At 43.9% G+C, this 24567-nt stretch overlaps 1 protein-coding gene across 1 annotated transcript in view; it reads left to right on the top strand.

Annotated features, from left to right (window-relative positions):
* Positions 1–24567, top strand: part of SLC7A14 (solute carrier family 7 member 14) — a 105462-nt gene that overhangs the window by 67511 nt on the left and 13384 nt on the right. The window contains exons 4-7 of the mRNA XM_045539651.1: positions 9979–10215; positions 12136–12353; positions 20951–21097; positions 23532–23740. Of these exons, the coding sequence (XP_045395607.1) occupies positions 9979–10215; positions 12136–12353; positions 20951–21097; positions 23532–23740 (811 nt within the window). The remainder of the gene's footprint in view (positions 1–9978; positions 10216–12135; positions 12354–20950; positions 21098–23531; positions 23741–24567) is intronic.

The following is a 24567-nucleotide window of genomic DNA, read 5'->3' as shown; positions in this document are numbered from 1 at the left end:
GCCAGCCTCTCCTGGCATCCTTCCAAACACCCCCAGGCAGCCCAAACACACGCACCTTTAGATCCCATCCATTAACTCTTTAGGCATTTCCTACATTGGAATAAATTCAATAATAGCCCTTGGGTATATTTATTTATCTTAAGACTGTTTATAAATACCCCAGCTTATAATTTCTTAGACTTTAAAAAAAAATAACCAATATAATGAATTTCTCTTATATGTGAAACATAAACACAAATGCCTGCTCCTTTGAAAACATTTCTAAGACTGTTTTAATTATGACAGTGTTCATGTGTCTGAATACTATAAATCCAGCCAAGGGCACTTGAAGTTTTCCTTGGCAGGAATGCCCCTTTCAGGAAGCCACCAATGTATCCGAGAGAGTCACTGTTCCATTCGCTGAGTTCCCTTGTACAAAATTCAGCTAAAAACCCACCGTTGCCACTGCACTCGGTAGGGACTGCCTGGTGGGAAACACTCCACCAGGACCATTGAGGTGAGACTGTTAGGAAGGACAGTGCTTAAGAGTCTTGTCAGCTGTGCACAGAAGATACAGCGGCCACAGCTTACCAAGCACAGACCACCCTTCCTTCCTCGTAGACCAGCAGGTGGCAACATTGACCCCTTAAAATACGAATGTAATACTTGGGCCCTATGGCAGGCGGAATCCTCCCGGAGCTCTGAGGGCCAGGCAGTAGAAAGGAGGAGGGGAGAAGGAGGAAGGAGAGCATGGGAGGTGTTTGTATCACAGGAGGAGGAGAACTTTTAGATGGGGGAGGATGCCCACACCCAAAGATTCTCTCCTATGAGTCTCCTAAATCCTGAGACTCTGGCCCTGCTCCTTTTCTCCCTGCATGTTAGCCCAGTGTGGGAAGACTTGAGCTGGCATTGTGCTCGTGAGGGGTCTCTCATGTCTTTGGGAAGATCCTCCCCAGAGAGGGCGTCCAGGCCCATGCGAGACCTGCTGTGTCTTACCCGCCCCCCAGCCTCCCTGGGCATCTGCTGAGACTGCGTCCGCTCTCAGTGAGGCCCCGGTCTCACTTCCTCCTCACCTGGGCTGAGGGGGCCACAGCAGGGCTCAGGCGGGTCCCCTTGACACTCACCTTGAACCCTGTCTGTTATATTCCCAGGGTGAGGGGGCAGTGGCCCGCACCCTCCCCCCCACGGAAGCCTCTCAGATCTGTCATCTCTGCCAGTGCCACGTTCATCTGCTGTAGAAATGGGACCCTGCCTACCTCCTGAGAGCGATGAGCTGAGAAATATTTGGGTGGGGGAGAATTGCTGGTTGTCATGTCAGCCCCCCCTCTCCTTTGCTGTTCTGCATAAAGCCTTTAGCCCCGTTATTGGAGTCACCTGGATGAGGGGCAGTAGTTCTCACGAAGAGAGGTGGAGTGAAAAAAAAAAAAAACTTTCTCTTCACTCTCACAATTTCTAAGAGTTGTGGGAGTTGTGGGATAGAACAAGAAGTTTCCAGATCAAAGATTTAAAATCTAGAAGAAGTTTTTCCAGGTTGTGTTTTAGAAGTGCATCAAGCATGCATAGGTCTCCGTCTAGCTAGATTTTTAATATTCCTGCCAACGCTGAGTCTCTAAAACCATCAGCCAACAGCACTTGCTTCCAACCTCTTTTCTCCCACCTCTGAGGCAAAGGCTCCTGTATAAATACTCCGGAGCCTGCTGCTAAGTAAAGCTCTCTGAGATTCCTTCTCCTCGCCAATAAGTAATATCCATAGCTCCCACTGACAGAGTGCCTTCTCTACACCAGGACCTGTACACATGTCCTTGGAAGAACTATGACGACCTGCACAGTAGATATCACCTTTTCCCAGGTAGGGAAACTAAGGCTCAGTGAATTGGGTGACCTGCCCAACATCACAGTTAGTAATAATTTTAGTTGTCCTTTGTTAAGCACTTACTGTGTGCCAGGCACTGGGCAAAGTGGATCCGTGTGCTCCATTGTATTGAATCGTCATAACCACTGTTGGGGTCTCCCCAGAGGCCATGTGAATTCTGTGACCCCTCACTGCCTGTCCTAAAGCAGAGCGGTTGCTGGCGCTGGCCTCAGCATCCCCACAGCTTACCTGAGGAAGCAGGTACAATAAGGCTGGCACAGGCAGATGCCAAAAAAACATGTGCCTTCGCCTTTCTTTTGTAACATCTTTTCCCCTCCAAGACGGCCTTCAGTGCTCACCTGAGGCCACCCACATAAACATGTTAGAGGCAGAGAAAAGAGCAGTTCCAGCCCACCTGCCACCTCAGCAGAGAAGAAGGACTAATCTGGGCTAGAAGATTGGCCCAGGGAGCAGCTAACCTTGTGGATTCTTTAGTTGAAAGCAACCACATGAGCATCATCATCATCATCATCACCATCACTGTCTCCATTTGATATAGTAATCAAGTAAAATAACATGCATAATGATGATTATTAAAAATAGCATAAGACAACTTAATACTTGAATTCATCATATTATGGAAAATATGTACCTCCAATAACCTCTAAAATGTTTTTATAGAGGAAGATCTAGAGAAGAGAATAAATAGATGGGCTGGTCACATTTAATCAACAAATTATTAAATTTCCTTGACCTGTTTTAGGAGTCACTTCTCTGACTGTAAGGACAGCTTCTTTCCTTCCTGATTATATGTTGATATATTGGTGCTGTGGTTCGGGGGACTTGAGAGCTCTCTGTTCCCTACCCAACTTTAATTGGAGCCTTGTCAAGTTCAATAACTAATGGTGTCATACACCCGCTGATTAATGATGCTCCCATCCCCTAAAAACGGGCAGCTACTGTCCACCTGGAGCCTGCTCGGGCAGAGAAATCATAAGTCTCTTCTTAAACAGAAAGAAACACAGGTGTTCCCAGACAAATTGCTTTTCCTCCAGACACATTTGTAAAAATGGCCTGGGCTCTACTGACAGGTGACAGAGTGGACAAGGTTGCTCAGGTGGAAGAGACAGCAGTGAGGCGGGAGGGGAGGGTGCCTGACAGTCACTCCCCAAAAAAGAAACCCACAATTTTCTTGGCTAACCAAGAGCATCAGGATGAGGACATCATTGCAGGCTCAGTGGGTCCAGCTGCACGTGACAGGGGACTGGATAGATGGTCCTTGGGATCCAGCAACCTGCTTCTCAAGGGAGACAACAATGGTGGAGACACTGCATTACCCACCATCTGGAATTTGGCGTCACAGAGAAAACAAACGCTTCAGAAAGAATTCACACTCTATTTCTCTCTGAGGTCTTGTGATTTCTCCTTATACCCCACTCCCAATCCACATTAAGCAAGACCAGCAACCATCACAATATATACATGTCCTAGCCCTACTGTGACTTCATAAAAGGAACAAAGATGTTTTAAGAACACTAAGAAAATGAGAAGGAAATGGGTAAACACCTTCCCAGCAGAATGCTATATTTGGTGAGGACTTTCTTAAAGGCAGGTTTGGGCCTAAGTGGTGAGTTGTATAGCACAGCCCAACCAATCCCATCCTGTGTCTGAGAGACAGCAGGTAATGGGCACTCGGGAGGACCTGACTTCATGGATGAGGAGTTGCTGACCTCAGCCATTTGCTAGTCAGCCCACCCAACCTTCCTATTTCCCTAGTATAAAGTATAGTAGACACAGTACATTCAAAACCATTAATTGGGCCTGATATCTGCAACCCGTGGCCCACCCATAGCAGCTCTGAGCAACATTCAAGTGGTTGCTGATCTCAGAGGCCTGGATAAAACTGCAGAGTTAGCAAATTATTTTCTGAGATGCTTCCCCATTCCCTCTTGTATTTCTTGATGCCTTCTTTCCCTTTGGACAGTCCTTTTGTCTGGCTGGTTTTCTACTCTGTTTTCTCCACTGGACTTTAAGGACCCTTCCCTGCAAAAAAAAAAAAAACTGTATTCTTCCTACTGACCTTTGAATCCCTAAAATCTAACATAGATGTATAGAGATGATACCTTATAAATGTTTTTGATGACTGAATGAGAGATTGGAAAGCTCCTAGAACTGGGTGTCAGGAGACCTCCATTCTAGACCCTGCTCTGTCATTCACTGAATATGCAACTTCAGGTCTGGAGCTCAGTTGCATCATCTGTAAAACAAAAGAACAACCCCAATGACAGTGAACACCCCTTCCCACTCCCATGCTCAGTGCAGCCCTGGGGGCTATAGAGGAGGGTCGGGGGCTTTGGGGAGGTGTGGCGTGAAGGAGATCCTGAGCAGACCAGCCTCAGTTCTCCTACCCCTTCAAACAGAGCCACGCTGCTTTTACTTATTTACGCAGTAGGCTCTCAAATAAGATTTTGTGTGAAAAAAGGATTCTACAACTAAGAAAGAGCTTTAAAGCTACAGGAGGAGATGAACTATACAGTCCTTTTCAGCCAGATTCAGCCAATCTACTAAAAAGGTCCTGCCCCCTCAATTACTTGATCCCAGTCCTCCTCTGCAGACCCATCTTCCCCAGTCCCCAAAGTAGCCTGCACGTGTCATTCTAGCTGTGACTGCCAAAGCCCAGCTCCCCTTCCAAGATGCAGCTCTAAAGCCTCCCCCCTCCAGCCTTCCTATTTTCACAGCAACCAAAGAACCACGTCCCTAAGGATCACACTCACCCAGTGGGCTCCAAGAGCACTTCATAGATACTCTATGGTATTAATAGTGGCTGCATGGAATAAGTTGTGTATTAAACTCTTTCCTGATTGGAATATAGATGCTTCAAAAGTCAGGAAATCTGCTTGCCTTAGTTTTTGTTTGTCTGATATTCACTACAGTGCCTGATTGAACAATGTGTGTCGAATAAAAGAAGGAAATTAGGAAGTCAGAAGTTATTTAGGAAATTGCTAAATTAGTTGATAAGTAGGTTAAGAAAGTAGTCAAAGTAAGGTAAGCTACATGTTAACGAGAAAACCTCTGTTTATCTGAGTAATTGACATTTAAGTGTGAATAACTGCTAGATTTAATCCTTCCAAGTGAAAGTACATTTATTTAAAAGTACTTATTTATCTAATGACTTTCTTTGGTGGAATGTGAAGGGAAATATATTTCTTAAATGGAGAAGCCCTTTTCCACCTTTTGCCTACTTCCAGCTGGGTCTTTCTCCTTTATACCCTCTTAAGATGGAGAATCGTTGTCTCTTTGTTCTTAGAGGGTCACAGGGAGCCAGGGTAGGCTGTGAGTGATGTGATAAAATTGGGTGGGCGAACATGAAGTGGTTATCTTTACTATTGGGCAGTATTGTATGAAGCACAGTTTGGAACTTTCGATGTTGTTTGCAGGCTGCCTGAGAGCAATGCACCCAGGGCAGGCTCTTTATTCCTGTATACAACAGAACCATAGACTCTGACTTGGAAAGAAATTCACGTTTGAAAAGACCATATTTTTCTGAACCCCAAATTACACAATGTCTGGGATACTTTGATACTCGGATACTCTTACTAAAAGGGGATTAATACAGAATATTTCAAATAGAGAATCTTCTGGTATCTTGTCCCGATCCTCTTTCAATGTGTAAGTCCTCTCTAAGTCTAACTTCTTTTTAGGCTGGCAATTTTTCAATTTAATCACAAATAGTTCTGGGTATAGAAATAAAACAAAACACTAGGAATGTGACAAAATGTAAATAGGAATATGTTTACAATATACTTGTGTGGTGGACGATTGAAAAGGTGTCAGAGTTACAGGCTATGAGGAATCACTTCTGTTCTATCTAGTTCTGCTGAAATGAATTCTTTACATTTCTCAAAGATCCAGATTTTCCATTTCTCATCACCTCTAATGGGAAAATTTCCTTCATGTGGTCTGCAGCGTGCAGTTACTCATGGATGGCTGCCTGCACCCCAACATTGATATTCTCCAGCTGTATCAATATATACTTTTGGAATCACCATGCCTCTCCCTCTCCAATCACATGATGGGTAACCACAAAATGCAAAATCACTTTGATGATAGCATAAGGCAAATATGAATAGGAAGGTAACTCTGAGGCAAGAATTTTTTAATGGATTACCAAATTAAGTAAAGATTATTTATACATTTATCTCTCACTTAGAATAGTAATTCTTCACCCTAGTACACCCAGGTCAACTTTTGGTTAAAAAAAAATACTTTGTAATGCTTCCTTTACTATTCTGGAATGAAAACTACAGATAATGTTACCTTCCCACACACTTAATTTTTTTAAAAAATCAATATGCCCTGAGTATGAAAGATAAATAAAGGAAAGTAATTCCTAATAAAAGTAATATTTATTTCAACATGTGAGTACTGGGACATGAGTACACTGGGAAACAATGAAGTCGTCAGATGTTTACAGTCATTTGTAGAACCCCTATGAATACAGCTGCTACAAATGCACACTCACGTAGGTGTGTTGTTTCCTGCTCAAAGACCATGAATAATGTTGCTGTTGATGATGTGGTTTTCCAAAATGGTGACCAACTCTTGGTAAATTCCAAACAAAACAAATTACAACTGTCCCTCAATTTACCCAGTTGTTGCAGTCCTAGAAAATTCAATGTACATAAAGCCATGCAGAAAAAATGCTTTGTGTTATATATAAAATGGAGATAAATTCAGATTCAAAAATTATAAACAGGTTTGTACTCACATGCATGCCCACTGGGACCTTCAGCAGTCATGTAAGGTACAAGACAATGCTTCACTCTATGGGATGGTCCCACACATTGCAGAATGTCTAGCAGCCCAGGCCCCTGCCCATTTAATGCCACAGGTGCCTACAATCATCATGTGAATCACAGACAGCCCCCCAGGAGGCAGCACCACCTTTGTTGAGAACCACTGGTTTGCAGGATTTTCTACAGGGCTTCCCCCATTGATTCAGATGATTGAGCGTTGACTCTAGTTGTGAAACCAAAGACTGATGCGCTGGAAGGGACACAAAAGCTTACCTAGTTGGTCACCTCATGTCACCCAGGTGAGGGTAAGTAACTTGCCCTCAGATGCTCAGTAATCTGGGACACTAGATAATCTAGGTAAAAACCAAGGTTTCCCTTTCCATGGTTTTTATTTTTTATTGAAATTAGAAAGATACCCTTGACTGTGTTCTCTTACACACCCAATATTTTAAAATAGTTGAATGATTGAGAACATTTTCTTCAGGATATTTGGGGTTGTAAACACTCAATCCTTACCGCTGAGCTTCGGTGCCAGGGTAGATACTCTCTAGTGCTCACTAAAAGTTTGCATTTCTGCATCAAACAAATCAGAAAGATTAGAAAATAGAATAAGATCTTTAACAATGTGTCCAAAAGAACAGTTTCTTGGAGCAAAAATTGTCTTATATGGTTAGTGGCTGATGGATTTTCTCACTGTTCTTCCCAAACTTACAGTCCATCAGGATCCCAACAGGACCTTGGGAAATGACTGACTATGATTCCAAATGCTCCTTGCACTATGCATAGCCAGGGCCTCTTCCTCTGACTGAGGACAGCAAGGGGCTGGTCCCTTCACAAAACCTAAAGAAGACTTGGCTGTTTGCTAATTGCCCTTGGCAAGTATGTTCTGGTGGTGAATTGGGCATTTTCACATTTAATTTGACAGATCAAGTATTATGGAGAGAACACTTTGATTCCACGAACTTCACAATATTGGCTATCCAAATTAAAATTGCTCTCAAATCAATGCCTGTTTCAAAACCACCATTTGGAAAAATTTTACTTAGAAATCTTGTACACTATCAAGGGGGTAAAGATGGGTGGAGAGAATAAGCTCATAGGATATAGGAATTATTGGAAAATGCTCTGGATTCTATATCACAGAGGAGAAATTAGTTGCCTCCTAATCTCTTCCTCACACAGCACTAAAAGAGCAACCTAATCTCTAAGTACAAACTCGACTCCCAAGAACCCCGAAGAGAACACAAAAGTCCTCCAAGCATGCAAGAAAATATCATCAGGTTCTCATACCAAATTCTTATATGCACTATACTTTCCTCACGGAAGAGTTCTTCAGGCCTTTCTTCAAAGACCATTTCCTCTTAATTTTAGACCCACTCTAACAATGTAAACATCAGGTGTTGGAAGCAGCAATTTAGAAAAGAGGTAGTCTGACTGCTCGAGGTAAGCACTGTGGCAGCAACAGGAAGTAACAACTGACAGTCTGACAACAGGAAGGAGATGGAAAACTATTTTACAAAGTGAGGGAAGGAGGGCTGACATAGGAACTCAAAGTAAATAGCATCCAGGGTCATTTAATGTAGGGACAGATGGCTTCACTATCCAAGAGAGCATCTCTATAATACAGGACAATATAGTAATTGATGTAAAAGAAAAGTTAAGTTATTGTTAATGGCTTTTTCAGCAAAATTCAATACAACAGATGGAATCCTAGAGTCTCAGAGTTAGGAAATCCTTAAAGCAGCATCCAGTATAATACTTCTATTTCAGAAATCAGGACACTGAGAGTAAAGGGGTGGCACTGAGACAGGAGCCCAGCCTGCCTGGTCCAGTGCTCCTTCCACGTGGACACCTTGACAACTGGAGCTACTGTGGGAAGGAGGAGACAGTACATCACCTTGAATTGCTGATTGTGGCCTTGCTTTTGACATCTCTGTTTTTGCTTCCTTGCATTGATTTCACCCCCTTCAGAAGGAGAAGAAACATGCTCTCTTTATTCACAAAAGAGTGAACTACTGTTCCCTGGTTTGTGATGAGAGAACCTCAGGGTTGACCCTTAACAAAATTGGGACAGAAGGTAAAGTTCACTTTGAGCTCCCTCCCACATTCTCCTCCATCCCACTCCCGGTGTGTTCCCTCCACGCTGTCCTGTGTCTGTCCTCCAACTTGTTGCCCCACCCATGGGCCCACACCCAGAATCCCCAGCACAAAATAGGAGACTCTCCCAACTCCCAGAAGTTTGGTGTATTCTCAATCTCTTTCTAATCTGATCTCTAATTATATCAAAGGATGAGGCAATATTCCAGTGTTTTTCAAACACAAGCAAACACACGCATTACCTGGGGAGCTTGTTAAAATGCAGGTTCCTGGTCCCTATCTCCTGAAATTAGGACTCAATAGATGATTCTGGTAGAAGTGGGCCCTGAACCCACTTTGGAAAACACACAGCTTCTGCTTACCCATGTAGCCTTGTCTTGCCTAATACCCTCTGCACACTCCACTCCACCCATATACTTCATACTGTCTGTGTCCACCGTGTCTTTGCCTCATGTTCCACCTTGTTTATCCAACTAATTCTTCCATATACCTCAAAACCAGCTGAGTACATGTCTCTTATCTCTGCTCTTATTGATCTTATGCCTTTCTGCATTGTCAAGCTTACATAGCCTACAACATGTACTGGTTTTCTGGCCTATCTCCCCTGAGGGCAGGGGCTTGTGTCATTCATCTTTTTTATTCTCAGCCCTAGCACCCTGCTACACACATAGTAGGCACTCTAAAAGTTACTCTTAAGTAACTCTTAAGTTACCTTTTGCATGTGCTGAATTTGCTTGTTAATAACTAGTAATTCATTTATATTTGCATCTTTTATCTACCTGCCTAGATATAGTACAGCATTTTCACAGATTGCTTGAAGCATCGCTCAAATGAGGAGCACCTTTTGTAATATGTAAAAACTGAAAGAGAAGAACATTACTGCGGAATATGACCCTGGTGCCATCAAGGGTGGGGGTCATATTGATTTAGGCCCATGTTCACTCAGGATATCTGACACTTAAGGAACACAAGAGAGTTACACACAACAAGTGGGAATTTTTCTAAATAAAGATCAGTTTCCAATAGCTCAATAGAATTATGCTACTGCTATTGCTAGGCATTGAGGTTAAAAAGTTTTTCAGAAGTGAGGTTGGAAGAGATTAGAGTTGGCTTCGAATCGATTCATGCATATAAAACTTTGTGTATTTGTTCTAAGATCCCAGAGATTCTCAATATTTTCTACCCAAGATTGTCAACCACCAAGAGGCTAGCTCCCTCCTGAAGTCCACCATCTGTGTGTGCTTATCCTCGCAGGCGTCTGCTATGCAGAGTTTGGAGTCCGAGTCCCCAAGACCACAGGATCTGCCTACACCTACAGCTATGTCACTGTAGGCGAATTTGTGGCCTTTTTCATTGGCTGGAACCTGATTCTGGAGTACCTGATTGGCACTGCAGCGGGCGCCAGTGCTCTGAGCAGCATGTTTGACTCCCTGGCCAACCACACCATCAGCCGCTGGATGGTGGACAGCGTGGGAACCCTCAATGGCCTGGGTAAGATGGCCAAAATCTATCAAGAGCCTTAAATGGTTTTTTTTTTTTTTTTTTTGCACAGTAACTCTTTCTCTGTGAATCTATCCATCCTGAAAAAAGATTCTAATTTTCATGAAAGCATTATATAAAGAGATGTTCATCACAACCTTTTTTCCGACCACAAAAATTTAGAGACAGCCTAAATATTCTACAATGGGACAAATGATTAAGTAAATTGTGGACACATATTATGTAGCTAGCAATTTAAAGGATGATTAGGAAGACTTGTAGTAACATGAAATATGTTTTAATGTAATGTCATATGTGAAACAACACAAACCATACAAGCACCATGCCAATAACTATATAAAAATAAAACCAATGCAGGAAAAAGAACTGGTAGAACTTCTCCAGAAGTTTCATCAGAATATTTTTTTTATTTTTCAAATGAAAAAAAATCTTTTAAGGAACAGAATGGATTCTAGTCTAGTAGAGGTCCAAGAGGGATAATATAACTGGGTGGATGCCAAAAACCAGAAGCTCACATAACAAATGCCATGAGACCTCAGGCTCCTCCAGCACTTGCTGCCCACTCTCCACCCTGACACCTGATAAACTCCCATATTAGAGGGAAGCCAAACAATAGTTGAGGGAGCTTTGGAGTCTTGCCTCAGAACTTCCAAGGAATGATTCTGTGGCTGTGTCGAGTCCTTTGATTTTGGTGTTTCTATCTCAGAAAAATTAACAAAAATGCTGAGCACAAGGATACCATGATAAGATAAAAATATAAAGACCAAGCCTGTTCCATATACTGATTTCGCAGAATTTTAGGTCTGAAAGGGCCCTTCAAAACCAGGTCATCCATGTCCTTCCTTTTACAGGGAGGTGAGGCAAGTTGCCCAAAGCCACAGGGCTGGCTCCCGGCCGAGTGCGCTGACTGCCGAGGCAGTGCCGCCTCCACTCTGTAGAGGGCAGGAGTCCACTGGCCCATGAGAGAACAAGCAGGCGGGGCATGTTCACTGGTCATTTGCTCTCTGCAACCACATACACACAAAGGAACAGAAAACCCCTCTTACAATAGTTTTCAAAGACACATTCTTAGATTTGCTAATAAGGAAAAGTTTGTTGGAATGGAATGGAAATTTTATAGACTATAAAATTCCCAGTGATGAAGATAAAAATAATTTTCAAGTAACATATTAGACCTCGCTATATATCCCATCCAAGGACAGTTCTGACTTCAAATGTCCTGTGCCAGGCAGGGTGCCGTGGCTCACGCCTGTAATCCTAGCACTCTGGGAGGCTGAGGTGGGTGGGTCGTTTGAGCTCAGGAATTCGAGACCAGCCTGAGCAAGAGCGAGACCCCGTCTCTACTACAAATAGAAAGAAATTGTATGGACAACTAAAAATATATATAGGAAAAATTAGCCAGGCATGGTAACGCATGCCTGTAGTCCCAGCTACCCAGGAGGCTGAGGCAGGAGGATTGCTTGAACCCAGGAGTTTGAGGTTGCTGTGAGCTAGGCTGATGCCACAGCACTCTAGCCCAGGCAACAGAGCGAGACTCTGTCTCAAAAAAAAAAATAATAATTAAATTAAATTTTTTAAAAAAATGTCCTGTGCCATGGTTCCACAGGCACTGTTGTAATTGTCACATCACATGTCCCAATTTTTGGTCCAGGATAGCAGATCCTCTAATCTACCCAAACTTGCCCGTTTGCAACTAGACACAGCGTAGGTATGTGCAGGGACCTGCATGCACCTGTGTGTGCACACACACACACACACACACACACACACACAACACAGTTCCTCCTCCTCTCTCCCTAACAGACTGACCACCCTTCTCAAAACTGAATGAGGATGCCCTGGGGTGGGACCAGGAGTTTGCATGGCCCTTTCTTCCCTCTGGATGGTATTCACTCGTGTCTTTCCCTCTAGGGAAAGGTGAAGAATCATACCCAGACCTTCTGGCCCTGTTGATTGCTGTCATCGTGACCATCATTGTTGCTCTGGGGGTGAAGAATTCTGTGGGCTTCAACAACGTCCTCAACGTGCTGAACCTGGCAGTGTGGGTGTTCATCATGATTGCAGGCCTGTTCTTCATCAATGGGAAATACTGGGCTGAAGGCCAGTTCCTGCCCCACGGCTGGTCAGGGGTGAGTTCATTCCTAAAGCCTGGTCCACCTGTCACATGCTCCACCTTCCACCTAGTGACCAGCTAAGACATATTTTCAAACAGTGCTGCTCTATTCCATAATCACTGTGGTGTTTCTCTTTATCACCTTTTAATATGAATTTAGTTGGGATGTTCTGAAGAAGTGGTTCTCTTTTTTTCTTATTTGTTTCACCAGCATTTGTTGAGATCCTATTTTACACAAACAACAATGATAGATTCCATGGTGTTGGCCACTTGCAGTATGCCTAACACTTTGCCAAGTACTTTGCATGTAATATCTAATTTAATCATCCCAATTAAATGAAGAAGATATTTACACTTTAAAGATGAAAAACACTCCCATTCAGAGAGGTCAAATGACTTGCAATTAAACACACAGTGTAAGTGGCAAGACCGGTAGCCAGTACTGTCTGACTCCAAAGTCTGTCCAAGAATAGCTCAGTTCTGCAGGCTGTCTCTACAGTCTAAGAGAGATACACAGGTCCATAAATAGACAAGGCAATAAATGAGGTCGGGGAGAGTAGACAGGTGGGGAAGGAATGAGTTTTACCTGAGTATGGAACTAGGGAAAGAACGGTTTTTAAATCCAATGTCAACATTTGACCCTAGGAGGAGAGTCCCACTGGGGTCTGAGGGCAGTTGAGTGGGCCCAGTGGAGTACTAGTTATAAATCCCATTCCAGAGATGTGGTTCGTGGCAGAGAAGTCTACCTGGTGTGGTATGGGGGTTGGTAAGAGAGTGAGCTAGACCAAAAGGACATTTTCAGATCTCACCCCACAATCTGGGTGGTGTGTTCTATACTAAAGAAAAATGAGAAGGTCGAAGTGGCAAATGCTTTATACTGACAAGTGGTTCTAAGTTGCTCCTGGTGTCTTTCTCCAGTACAACTAAAAATGCTTATTTTATGGATTTATTGGTAAAGCTCATTAGTCTATCTTTTATAGAACGTAAATCAGAGTAAATTTTGAGCTGGCAGGGACCTTAGAGGTCACCTGGTCCTCTCTGCTCATTTGACAGGTGAATAACCTGAGGCCTAGCAAAGCAAATCTGTCTAAGAGTGGTGGCAGAACACAAGTCCAGAATTCCACACACTTGGCTTTTGCACTTTTTGCTTAGACTGGTTTTCCTCCAAAATGTCCAGGGATCAGAAATCTCTCTTGGAGAAGACTCAAAATAACCTCTGCTTATTCTGAACCATTCCATGCTGTTCAATGCAGAGAAATAAGCAAGGAAGCAATTGAAGCCAAGATTCCCAGCCTTCTGCTTATCTGTAAGAATTCCACAGAACCACAAAGTTCTACCCTCCTCTTTGAAACGAATAAATACTGAAACTGGTTAAAACCAGAAGGGACAAAGAAATACTGTTGACTCCATTCTAGATCCCCATATCTACATTATCTTATGATACAAATTGTTCCTTTCCTATCATATAAGAGAAAAACAAATTATAAGAAAAAAAAGAATGGAACTCAATTGCATTTTCATCATAGCACAGGAAAACTATCTCATGATTTGCTTAACAAAATAAGAAATTACTGGGTCATGGACTTACTTTGGCCATCAGTTAACTTCCGTGCTTTCAGCTTTTTTCATCTATCAAGTGGGAAAACTAATTGAACCAAATGTTTGCAAAACAAAACAAAATTTTGGAATTTTTATGTGCACTTTGTTCTGGTTAGCAATAATTAAAATGACAGGAGGAAGGTGCTAGTATTTAGGTGCCAAGCATTATACTCTACAAACACTATCTCACTCTTATAACAAAACTTTAAAGCTGGTGCTATTGTTCCCACCTTAAAAATGGAGACTCCAGGGCTCAGAGAGGCTGAGTAACTCACCTGACCTCACTTAGTGCTGGGGCTGAAATTTCTACCCATGTGTGATTCCAAAGCCCTTTCCACCACATCCAGTGCCTTGTGTGGATGACAACTCCCTTCTGAACCTTCTTTAAAAAAATTTTTTTTTAAAGTAATGAGGTAATGAATCTGACATGTTACATTTCCTTCCAACTTCCACCCATGCACCTTTTCATGTCATGGCTCTTTTGCAATGTTCCTTGGAGGAACATTAAGAGATAGTCTAGTCTCTTCTTATCATCCCATAGGAGTACAGTTAAATGGACCCAGGCTTGAGTGTTCATTGTTTATGAAGACATCCTGTCAGTGCAACTGAAAACTTTGCTTAATTACACAGTTCATGTTTAACTTTTAAAATCCTTCTAACAGCTCACCCAAATGTCATGCACTATAGTTTAGACCCCATGTGAAGATTGGAAAAAGTTAATATCCTCTGTGTAAATGCCGTTTTACTCATTCTGAAGATGAAGGACTGTGTTTTAGCCTTTCCTGTCACCTTGTGTTTTGTTCTGAGGTCTTTATTCTCTCTAGGGGTCTCCCCTTCCCTTCTCAGGGACTCCACATCCTTCCTCAATCAGGAGCCCACCTCACCAAGGAAGGAGCTAATCAAGCCAGCCTTAGGGGTTTTCCGTTTATACATCCTGGGTTCTCACTAGTTTAAATAAAAGATCAGAAGTCAGGCATAAAAAAGGAAGGATGCCTTTCATAACATTTAACATTTTCTTTGTGACAAACTCTTTCATATATGCTTTTCTTTTAATCTTCACAACAGCCCTGCAAAATAAGTACAACGATCTCCACTTTTACATGGAAATAACTAAAGCTTATAAAAATTAAGGTCACAGATCCAAACAATAAGTAACAGAGCTGAAACTTGACCCTAGTCCTGGATGACCAAAGTCCTTTTTTACTCTACTCCCCCTGAGTTTGGAGCCATGGGACCAGTCATCCTTTTTTGCATTTCTGCTCCCTGTCCTCACTCCAACCCAAGCCTACTACCTTCAGTAGTTTTTTCATTGGCCACCAAAAAACTGACTGGGATTCTGGAGTTTTTGCTGCAAATCCCTTATCCCTGAAGGAAACTCAAGGATAACGTATGTCCTAGTGGCTGTGCCTAAAAGTATCATTTGAGCACAAAGGACAGCCCAGTGTGAAGATGTTGCTGATTCATCCTGTCTGCTCTCTGCTTGGCCTTGGATTTCTGCATAGTACATTTCCTCTCCAGTGAATGGGCCTGGACCTGTTCCTTCTCTACTTTGGTTTCAGGTCACTTTTCCAGTCCAGCAAGGTCACTTTGAATTTAGATCCTATTTTTTAAGGTCTGACACTGTCTCATGGCCATGTCATCCACCAAGGTAATCAACACATCCCCTGCTTTGTCATCTAACAATTGTCAACAAAAGTATGTTCCCCAGTTAGCAGCTACATGAGCTTCTTCACTCCTTAGGGACCCCTACCCCTGACTAGTAGACTAGCACAGAGTTCCAATCCATTCATTCTTCAATCACTCTAGGTAGGATGGGACAGAAGAAACTACTGTGTAAGAGGTGATTTATAAGAATAGCATAGCATGACTTTACACACAATTCTCAAGTACTTTGAAAGAGTTAATGAACAAGCCATCCTCTGGCCATGGACCCCTCATAAGCCTACCCTTTCCTCTGCTCCAAACACTTCCTTCCAAAGAAAATAGCTTAAGGAATGGTTTACTCACTTACAGGTTCTGGGTCAAATGCTTCTTTGGTCTTGAAGAGCTTAAGAACAACAAACATTTTTCCCTATATCAAGTAACTCTGGCCCTCAGCTGAACCCCTGCCTCCATCTGCAATTCCTCAGCTGCTGGACAGTGTTGGATGTGTGTTCTTTTTATGTTATTTGTTCTTGATGCTATCTTATGGTTTTCCTTTAACCAAATAAGACACTCTACCAGCACAAATAGCTTCCAGGAAAATGGTCCATAGCAAGCATTTGTGGGGAATTGTGACAGCCTCCAAACAAAGGAAAAGTTATTTTTCATGTTCTCCACATCTGAATACATTTGTTGGAACCTATTAGCACATTCCACTGTCACTGTGGACAGGTTGCTAATAGAGCTGGGGCATGGGGGCGGTAGCAAATGCTGTTAAGTTGGAATTTTGTCTTGTTACTTTGGGAGTGAGTTATGTAAAGGTGCCTAATTATCTCCTAGGCATCTGGCAGACTGGCCAAGGTGGAAAACATGAGATGGCTGCCTCATCCTAATGCCTCTCAAATATCAGCAAGGCACAGGGGGCCAGCTTTTAAGGACCCCACACACTGAGTAGCAGGCCACTAATGACATTGCTTTTGACAACTAATTAAGCAGCAGCCCTCCAGCAACTGAGGCACGTGCTGCTTCCCTGCAAAGCTCTACAGAGGGATGGACCCGTTCTGAATTGCCGGGCTGAATATCCACACCAGGTTTACTTCGGAAAACAATCTCAGCTATGTCATCAAATTAAACAGCAAATACTATTTTTAACCAAGTAAAACAGTAAAATAAAGAGTTAGGATAAAGTACCAATGAACCCAGAAACACACATCCATGTGCACACAAGTGCACACACACACACACACACACACACACACACACACACTTTATCTACCAATTTTATTCCTAGATGCTCACTCCTGGATGCCACACACATTCTTTCATGCACGGGAGGATATCCTAATCATAAATAACAGTGGCCAGATCTGATATCTGTATAGCATGAAGTGGAAAACAGTTTTGGTGGTTATTTGGGTAGAGACACACCCATGCACCCTTTCATTTCACGGCTTTTTTGTATTTTCCAATCAGGGACCATTTGCTTACAAGGAAGAAAATCTCATTCAAACTAACTCAAGTATTTAATAAAAAGATGATCCTTTTTGCTAATTTCATTATCTTTTCTTTGATAATCTGTTTATTTAATCTATGTCTTTTTAGCCCAAGCTCTGTTTGACCTCGGTAGGTGGGCCAGCCATTCTCCATGTGCCTCCACTCCCGGATCTATTCTCCACCCTTCATACTCTGTTCTCTGCTCCAGAAAACCCCTTGCTGGTTGCTTCCTGTTGGCTTTAGCTAATGGGAAATATTATCAGATCAGAGGGTGAGGAGCGAGCAAGGCCGGGGCATTGCCTCCTTGCTGCCTCGCAGCCTGGGCACCACACTGGCTGTGCATCTCCACAGAGACAGCTGCTCCTGGGCAGCTCCAGCTCCCTCTGGACTCCAGAAACACCACCCACCCTTTGCCCCAGGCCTTGGGATGACAGCAACTTCTTACTGTTGTCATCTCTGATGCCTCCACATCCCTAGTTGGCTACTTTAACCCTGCCTGTACACTGCCCGTACCTGCCTGCAGTCCCTCTTTGAAAGCATGTCATTTGAATCACCTGAGTTAAATTCTGTTGCCTGCCTAACATAGTATAACCTCCGAAAGTTCTACCTTTGATCTGACCAGTCTTTCTCCAGTTACAATTGCTTTCTATTCTACATATGCAAATTCAGGCTGACACACATCCTCTCTGCACACTTATTTCCTCTCTTCCTAACTTGATCATAGTTAACTTTCTAGTAGCTAATCATTATCAGTAATCACCATCCATTCTATCATTCATTTGGAAACTAGAAGTATTTGTGTTTTATGTATAATATAGATTCTTATTAACCTTGTTCATTTTGTTACCACAGTCAAGGTTGCATCTGGGGTCTTGCAGTATCCTCTAGACTCCAAGCCCCATGAGGTCACTCTCAGAGTACTTTTTGCTTGTGACCATATCCCCATCACCAACACAGTGCCTGGCACATGGCAGCATTTAACATATACGTATCAAGTTCTGAAAGAGGGAGGAGGAAGAGGTGGAGGAAGGGTGTGGGAGGAGGAGGGGGAGAAGAGAGAGAATGAGGAGGAGGAGGAGTTTGTGTACTTGGGCTTCAGCTGCTCTAGAAAAACTTACAATAGCAATAACAAAACTGTGGTAAGATCTACTATTTATTGAGCACCTGCTGTATTCTAGGACTGGAGTTTACTATGTTGTCTCATTAATCATTATGAAAACCCTATGAGCTAAGTGCTATTATTATCTCCATTGAAGTGATAATGAAACTTAGGCTCCAAGAGGTTAGGACTTGTTCTAGGTCACCAAGGCTAGTATGTGGCAGAACAAACCTAGGTCTGACAGTCTACAAAGTCTACACTCCTAACCAAACCCAGTTGTGCCATGTCCCTCTGGAACCTACAGGACACCTCTGCTCCAGCTGCCAACTGCTGTAATTCACATATCTGAAGCTGTCCTTCATGTCTTCCACTGAGTCTCCTGCTCTTCTTCAACTTAGACATCTCCAGGTTCCCAGCTATTTCTCACGTGGCATGGTTCACACACCTCTCACCTTTTTCTAAAGTAGATTTGCCCCAGATCTATGTAGTTGTTGTGCCAGGTCACCATATGATACAAGAAGGATGTGTGTGTGTAGGTATGTGTGTATGCGTGTCTGTGTGTATGTGTGTATGTGTGTTCATGTGTATGTGTATATATGTGTATGTATGTGCATGTTCATGTGTGTATGTATGAGTCTGTGTATGTGTATGTGTGGAAGGGAAGAAAGATGTTGAAGGAAGAGAAAGCAGGACCTGTTTTCTGTAAGCTGTCTTAAAACAAGGCTTTCCTTTTTCAGGAAAGCTTAGCGAGCCTGCAATCCTAGCATCCATTCATCCTTGAAAACCAGTAATATTTTCTAGATAAGTGAAAACAAGCACAGTTCCAAGCCTATGAAACTTCATGTGTGATGAGGTGAAATCTGTTTTCTCCCCTTGTCTAGAGGACAAAGACATTTTCTATACCTTGATATGAAGGACTTTGCTGGAAGGAAAGTAAGAGTTCTCTTCTCTCCCAGAAAGTAGCCCTCTGGAGATGGGACTGCTTATGTTTGAGAAGTTCTTTCTACCTGACTTATTAGAATAGATCAAGAGTTCTTAAATTTTTTTGTGCCATGGACCCCTTGGAAGTCTGATGAAAATTATGAACCCCTTATGAGAATGGTGTTTTTAAATGAATAACCTAATTATTAATACTTAGGAATTCAAAAGAAATCAATTATACCAAAATGTAGTAATGAATATTTTTAAATTGTGATATAATAACAATGGGTTTCTTTATTGGGCTTTAAATACCAATATCTACATGTGATAACTATCATAATTTGGAATTAGTGATAAACATTAATATTTTAAGATCTCAGCAACAACTCTTATATGATATGAAAATATCTGATTGCTATTGGTGACAAAGGCACGGGTACTATTGGTTTGTCACCTACATGCATAATTAAAAGAAATGCTAACATTAAATTAGAGGTTGGTAAAAAAAAAAAAAATACAATATAATTATTTCCCAGCAAAATTCTCAGACCCTCCTGAATTCCGTGGATTCCAGGATTAGAACCCCCAGATTAGGGGATGGAAACATTAGAATCCTAATTGGGACAGACTGTAAAACACACTCGCTCACTTTACAGACCAGCAAAGGTTGCTTTTGAAGGTTTGCGATCTTTGAATGTGTGATGTACCTTACAGGTTCTAGTATTTAGTATTTTGTCTGTTCCTTATTGAGAAATCACTGGGGAAAGTAAGAGTGAAAATTCTGGACAAGTATCTACTTGGCATATATTTTGAATTTCATCATTTATAAACTGAATGTAGAAGAAAGGGGAAAAACGGATCCAGTCTACAATGGGTCTCACCTCCTGGACCCCTGGCTAGAGTTTGCATTTTATTCCCTCAGCCCATACACACAGGTCCAAAAAACTTTTGACTTCCCCTAAAAGGACATCCCTAAGCATTCAAAGAGGTACTTTTTTCACTTTCAGCTATTAATGAGAATACCAAGGTTGGGAAACTTCATTTAAACTTCAATAGATTCTTTAAAAGAAAGTAACACACTCCTCAATGGAACATTTTCACTGACTTCTTGACTTACAAAGTCCCCACCTCCCTGCAACACACATCCAGCAGACGTTCCTGGGTATCACCTCCTCAGCTTTACTCTGACCTCCTGCTCTATGCCCACGTAGGTCATTTAAGCCCCAAAAGGAGCAGAAAATCAAATTCTATCTTTACCCTGTCTTCCCAGACAATAGAAGCTCTGAAGAGCTGAAAATCTCTTATATCATTTCAGATCTGGAAATTACCATACAGATGATCCATCAGGGGCACTAATGGTCATTTGGGCAGGATAATTCTTTATGCAAAAGTATCTGAGCCCCCTACACTAAATTCCAGAAGTGTCCACCCCATGTCTGTGAGGTCAAAAGTATCTCCCCACATTTCCAAACATCCTCTAGGGGTGGTCACACAGCCTATGATTGTGGTTGAGAACCTGTGGATGAAAACAAATCACAGAAAGGTATCAGTTCCCTAAGACATAGAGATAGCCAACATATTGATTTAGTCACACTCCCACTTATCCCCAAAAAGAACTTGAATGTGTTCAATGATCCAGTTTGCATTTCGGCATAATTCTTCATATCTCCACTTTACACATGAAGGGACTGACCACAGCCACACAGCTAGAAGGTAGAGGTCCTGGGGTATTTAGCACCAGCTCTGTTATGTCCCTGCTCTGCCACTCATGTCTGCGGTCCATTGGGCAATTGTGGGTACCATGTTTAAGGCCCTGGTGCTGCCCTGACCTTCTGAGTCTGAAAAATGCATCCATACAGGTGTTGCAAGGAGCAGCCACGTGTTTCTATGCTTTCATTGGCTTTGACATCATCGCCACCACCGGAGAGGAAGCCAAGAATCCCAACACGTCCATCCCCTACGCCATCACTGCCTCCCTGGTCATCTGCCTGACAGCGTACGTGTCTGTAAGTACCAGACGCTCACGGGCCCCTCCCCACGATGTGGCCCTGGGCCTGTGTTCCCTCCTCTGTCGGGAACTAGTCCTTTCCCTGTGCCTTCTTGGGGTTGGTGCACCTGTGTGGTGTGCCCCCTATCGCCCCACCTCTCACCCACGACAAGAGGAAAATCAGGACTCCGAACCGGAGAGGAGGAGGAGCCCCGGGCCCTCGCTTCGTCCCGGCCTCCGTCCTGCCGCTGCCCTCCCCGCGCACAAGCTCTCAGTGTCCGCGCGGCCGGGGGCTGCGGCGGGGAGTGGGCCGCCGTCCAAGGAGCCCCGGTCATAGGCTGGCAGTAACGGGTGGGTGTGCGAGCAGAGGCATTGTGGGCCTCTATGCACATTCCTCAATGCTCTTCTGTCTTCGGGGAGCTTCCCGGCAGCAAAGAGGCGAGGCTCCCTGCAGAGCCGGGAAAGAGACTATATTGTCCTCCGGAGACTCGCTTCCCCTCAAATCTAGGGAGGAAAATGAGATTTCTTTCGGCCGTTGCTCCCTCTTTGGACACTGGCTCAAACTCATCCTTCGGGTTTCCCTGCCTGGGGGAGTCCTCAGAATGAAGCCTTCAGCCCTGTCTCCGCGGGATCACACCCCTGAGAGGTCGAGCCTCTCCTCACACTTTGATGTTTCATCTCTCTGCTCCCATCCCTGACTTTCTGTCACAGAAACAGCCCAGCCACATCCAAGATCGCCCTCAGCCCCTGCCAATGGAGAGATCAGCTGATAAGCCAATGAGCGTGTGGTTATACCCCCAGGGCCTCAGGGCCCCACTCACTCAGGTCTCCACAATTAGGAAAGAGGCAGCTGGGGGTGCACCCATCAGCCCTGCTGTTTCTCCTTCCCAAAAGGACATCCTTGGCAACTAATTAAGGAACCCAGACCAACTGATTGTTAAGACAAGCTGCAAAACAGAATTGTCCTAGAAGCCAAACACAAACGCAGAGCAGCTTGAATGTGGTGTGTAAACAGTTAGTTGCCCACCCAGACGTTTCATGGATGAGTCAATTATTGCCCCCACCCCATGCATACACACTCAAGTGCCTCATCCTGTCCATGCCCTGGTCATCCCTGTGGACAGCACTGAGGTAGGGGTGGGGGAGGGGAGCAGCAAAGACCCTCTGCTCTGCATTTCCCCTTCTCCTCCCTTCCCCACCCCTTCCCTCCTTACAGCACAATAAAGTCTATCATTACAGTTCCTTCCTTAGAATAGCACTTTACAGACTACAAAGTACTGCTATGCATCTACCAATGTTTTACCCGCCCTGATCTACTGTAGCCAGGAGACTGGACCCACATTGCTGTAAGAATCAATCCCACTCTCCTCCAGCCCACCCCACCCCACCCCCAAAAGGGATGTTGCAAGTGGTGATGTTACTGGGAAACCTTCTCTTTTAGACTGCATGGGTCTTAAACATGTCTCAGAAGCTGTTTAGTCTGGCACTGGTTAGCAGGCAGCCACTCCACCACGAGAAGAGCCTAACTGCGGGGCTGTGGTGGTACATCCTTCTATCCTCCCTGACAGGCCATGGAGGAGCTTAACTCCTGCAATAGGCAAAGAAGTGATTTACACATGACCACCATCTCCCTTTTAGCCTTTGAACTCCCTTTTTAGTAGCAGGCTGGAGCAGCCTCACATCTGGCTATATGACTGGTGGCTCCATTGCCTCTGTCCACTTCTAAAGAGAGGGATGTTTGGAAGACCTTGACATGTGAAGTGGGTAGGTCCCAGGAGCCCCCAGCCAAGTGGTTCCTGGTTAAGCAAATCCGTGGTGGTTGTATAGCCCTCGAGTAGGACTTGATTCCATCCTGACAGCACAATTTGTTTGTTGGCCTGCCTGGTTCCTGGGATTAAGCTAGAGAGAGGAAATGGAAATATGAGTCCTCATCTGGGTCCCATCAGTTAATTACCTAATGACCTCATCAGCACTTATCTTTGGAGTTTTGATCTCTGGTTTTCAGAGCAAGAGGGAGTGCAGATATGACCCTATAGGACCCTGAAAGTATAAAAGAAACGAGAGTCTTGTCCATGTGGGCAGGATGCTCATGGTCACTGCCAGGGCCTGGCTGCAGCTTCTTTTCTCTGGTAGTATCTGCTCTCCATCGAACTGTCAGTGTAGCTCTGCTTTCATAGGGCTGAAATGCCTGCAGACTTACTTCTCAGACATCAAAGGGCTGCTGAGAGATATTAGAGATTTTCTGGTCTAGTCCCCTAAATTCACATGTAGGGAGAAAATATTGAGGCCCAGAAGCCAAATCGTCTAAAGTAAAGGCACATGCCACCAAGTGGCAGATCCAAACTGCCGTGCAAGCCCCTCCTCCATGGGCCGGGCTCTTTCTTGTCCTGTGGGGTGTCCATCCATGCTGTTCAACCCCACACCTCCAGCTATGCCTTCTCTTGTTTTAACAGGTGAGCGTGATCTTAACTCTGATGGTGCCATACTATGCCATTGACACCGAATCCCCGCTCATGGAGATGTTTGTGGCTCATGGATTCTATGCTGCGAAATTCATAGTGGCCATTGGGTCAGTTGCAGGACTGACAGTCAGCTTGCTGGGCTCCCTCTTCCCAATGCCCAGGGTCATTTACGCCATGGCTGGTGATGGGCTCCTTTTCAGGTAAGGGCTACGCTCCATGAAATTTATTCTGCTCTGCCACGTCTATCCAGAGACTGTGTCCACCGCTGTCAGCCTGACTGTAATTTTAATGTGAATGGCATTCACACAGACTGCGGAACCTGCTGTATGTCTGGGAAAGAGTTTGAGTGAAAAGAGCTCAGGCCCTGAAACAGCCCCTCAGTTATTCTCCGGGTCCCTCAACCCAGCACAAATTGATATGTTCCCCCAGCCGCCCTTCTCCCTCTTGTGTGACATAGTGTGCTCCTTTGTGAAGACAACAGGTGCCAAACTGCTGCACTGGGTGGCCTCCAAAAGGAAGATCCCTTGCCAGCGACATCACATGGATGCCTGGTACCTGCCCCTCTCTCCATAACCCCTCTCAAGTTGAAAAAATCAATAATTAAAGAGAAGATAAGACCCTCTGAAGAGAACCTAATAATAGCAGCAACAATAGCCACCACTTATTGAACATTTGTGTATCCTGGGTGCTTTGAATACCGTATCCTATTTAGTCCTCACAATAATTCTATTTTGCAGGTGACTATACTAAAACTCAAAGAGGTGAAAAAAACACTTGCTGCAAAGCCCCCAGCTTCTGAGTGGCAGGTCAGGATTTGAACCCAGAACTATCCAACTCCAAAAACCAGACTTGTAACCACACCAATAGTTGACAGTCGTAGCCCTCCAAGTTGGCCATGAAGTGGCCTATCTGCCCATGGTACAAAGGGGACGTGGCCTCATCTCTTGGTTTCCAGCAAGAGGGGCTTGCAGGGAAAGCCTTCTTCAAGTGCACAAAGCAAAGAGTAAACCGTGGAGGCGGAGGAGCT

The sequence above is a fragment of the Lemur catta genome, chromosome 1 (genome assembly GCF_020740605.2).
Source record: "Lemur catta isolate mLemCat1 chromosome 1, mLemCat1.pri, whole genome shotgun sequence".
In the NCBI taxonomy this organism is placed as follows: domain Eukaryota; kingdom Metazoa; phylum Chordata; class Mammalia; order Primates; family Lemuridae; genus Lemur; species Lemur catta.
This window is presented reverse-complemented; position numbering and strand designations above follow the sequence as displayed.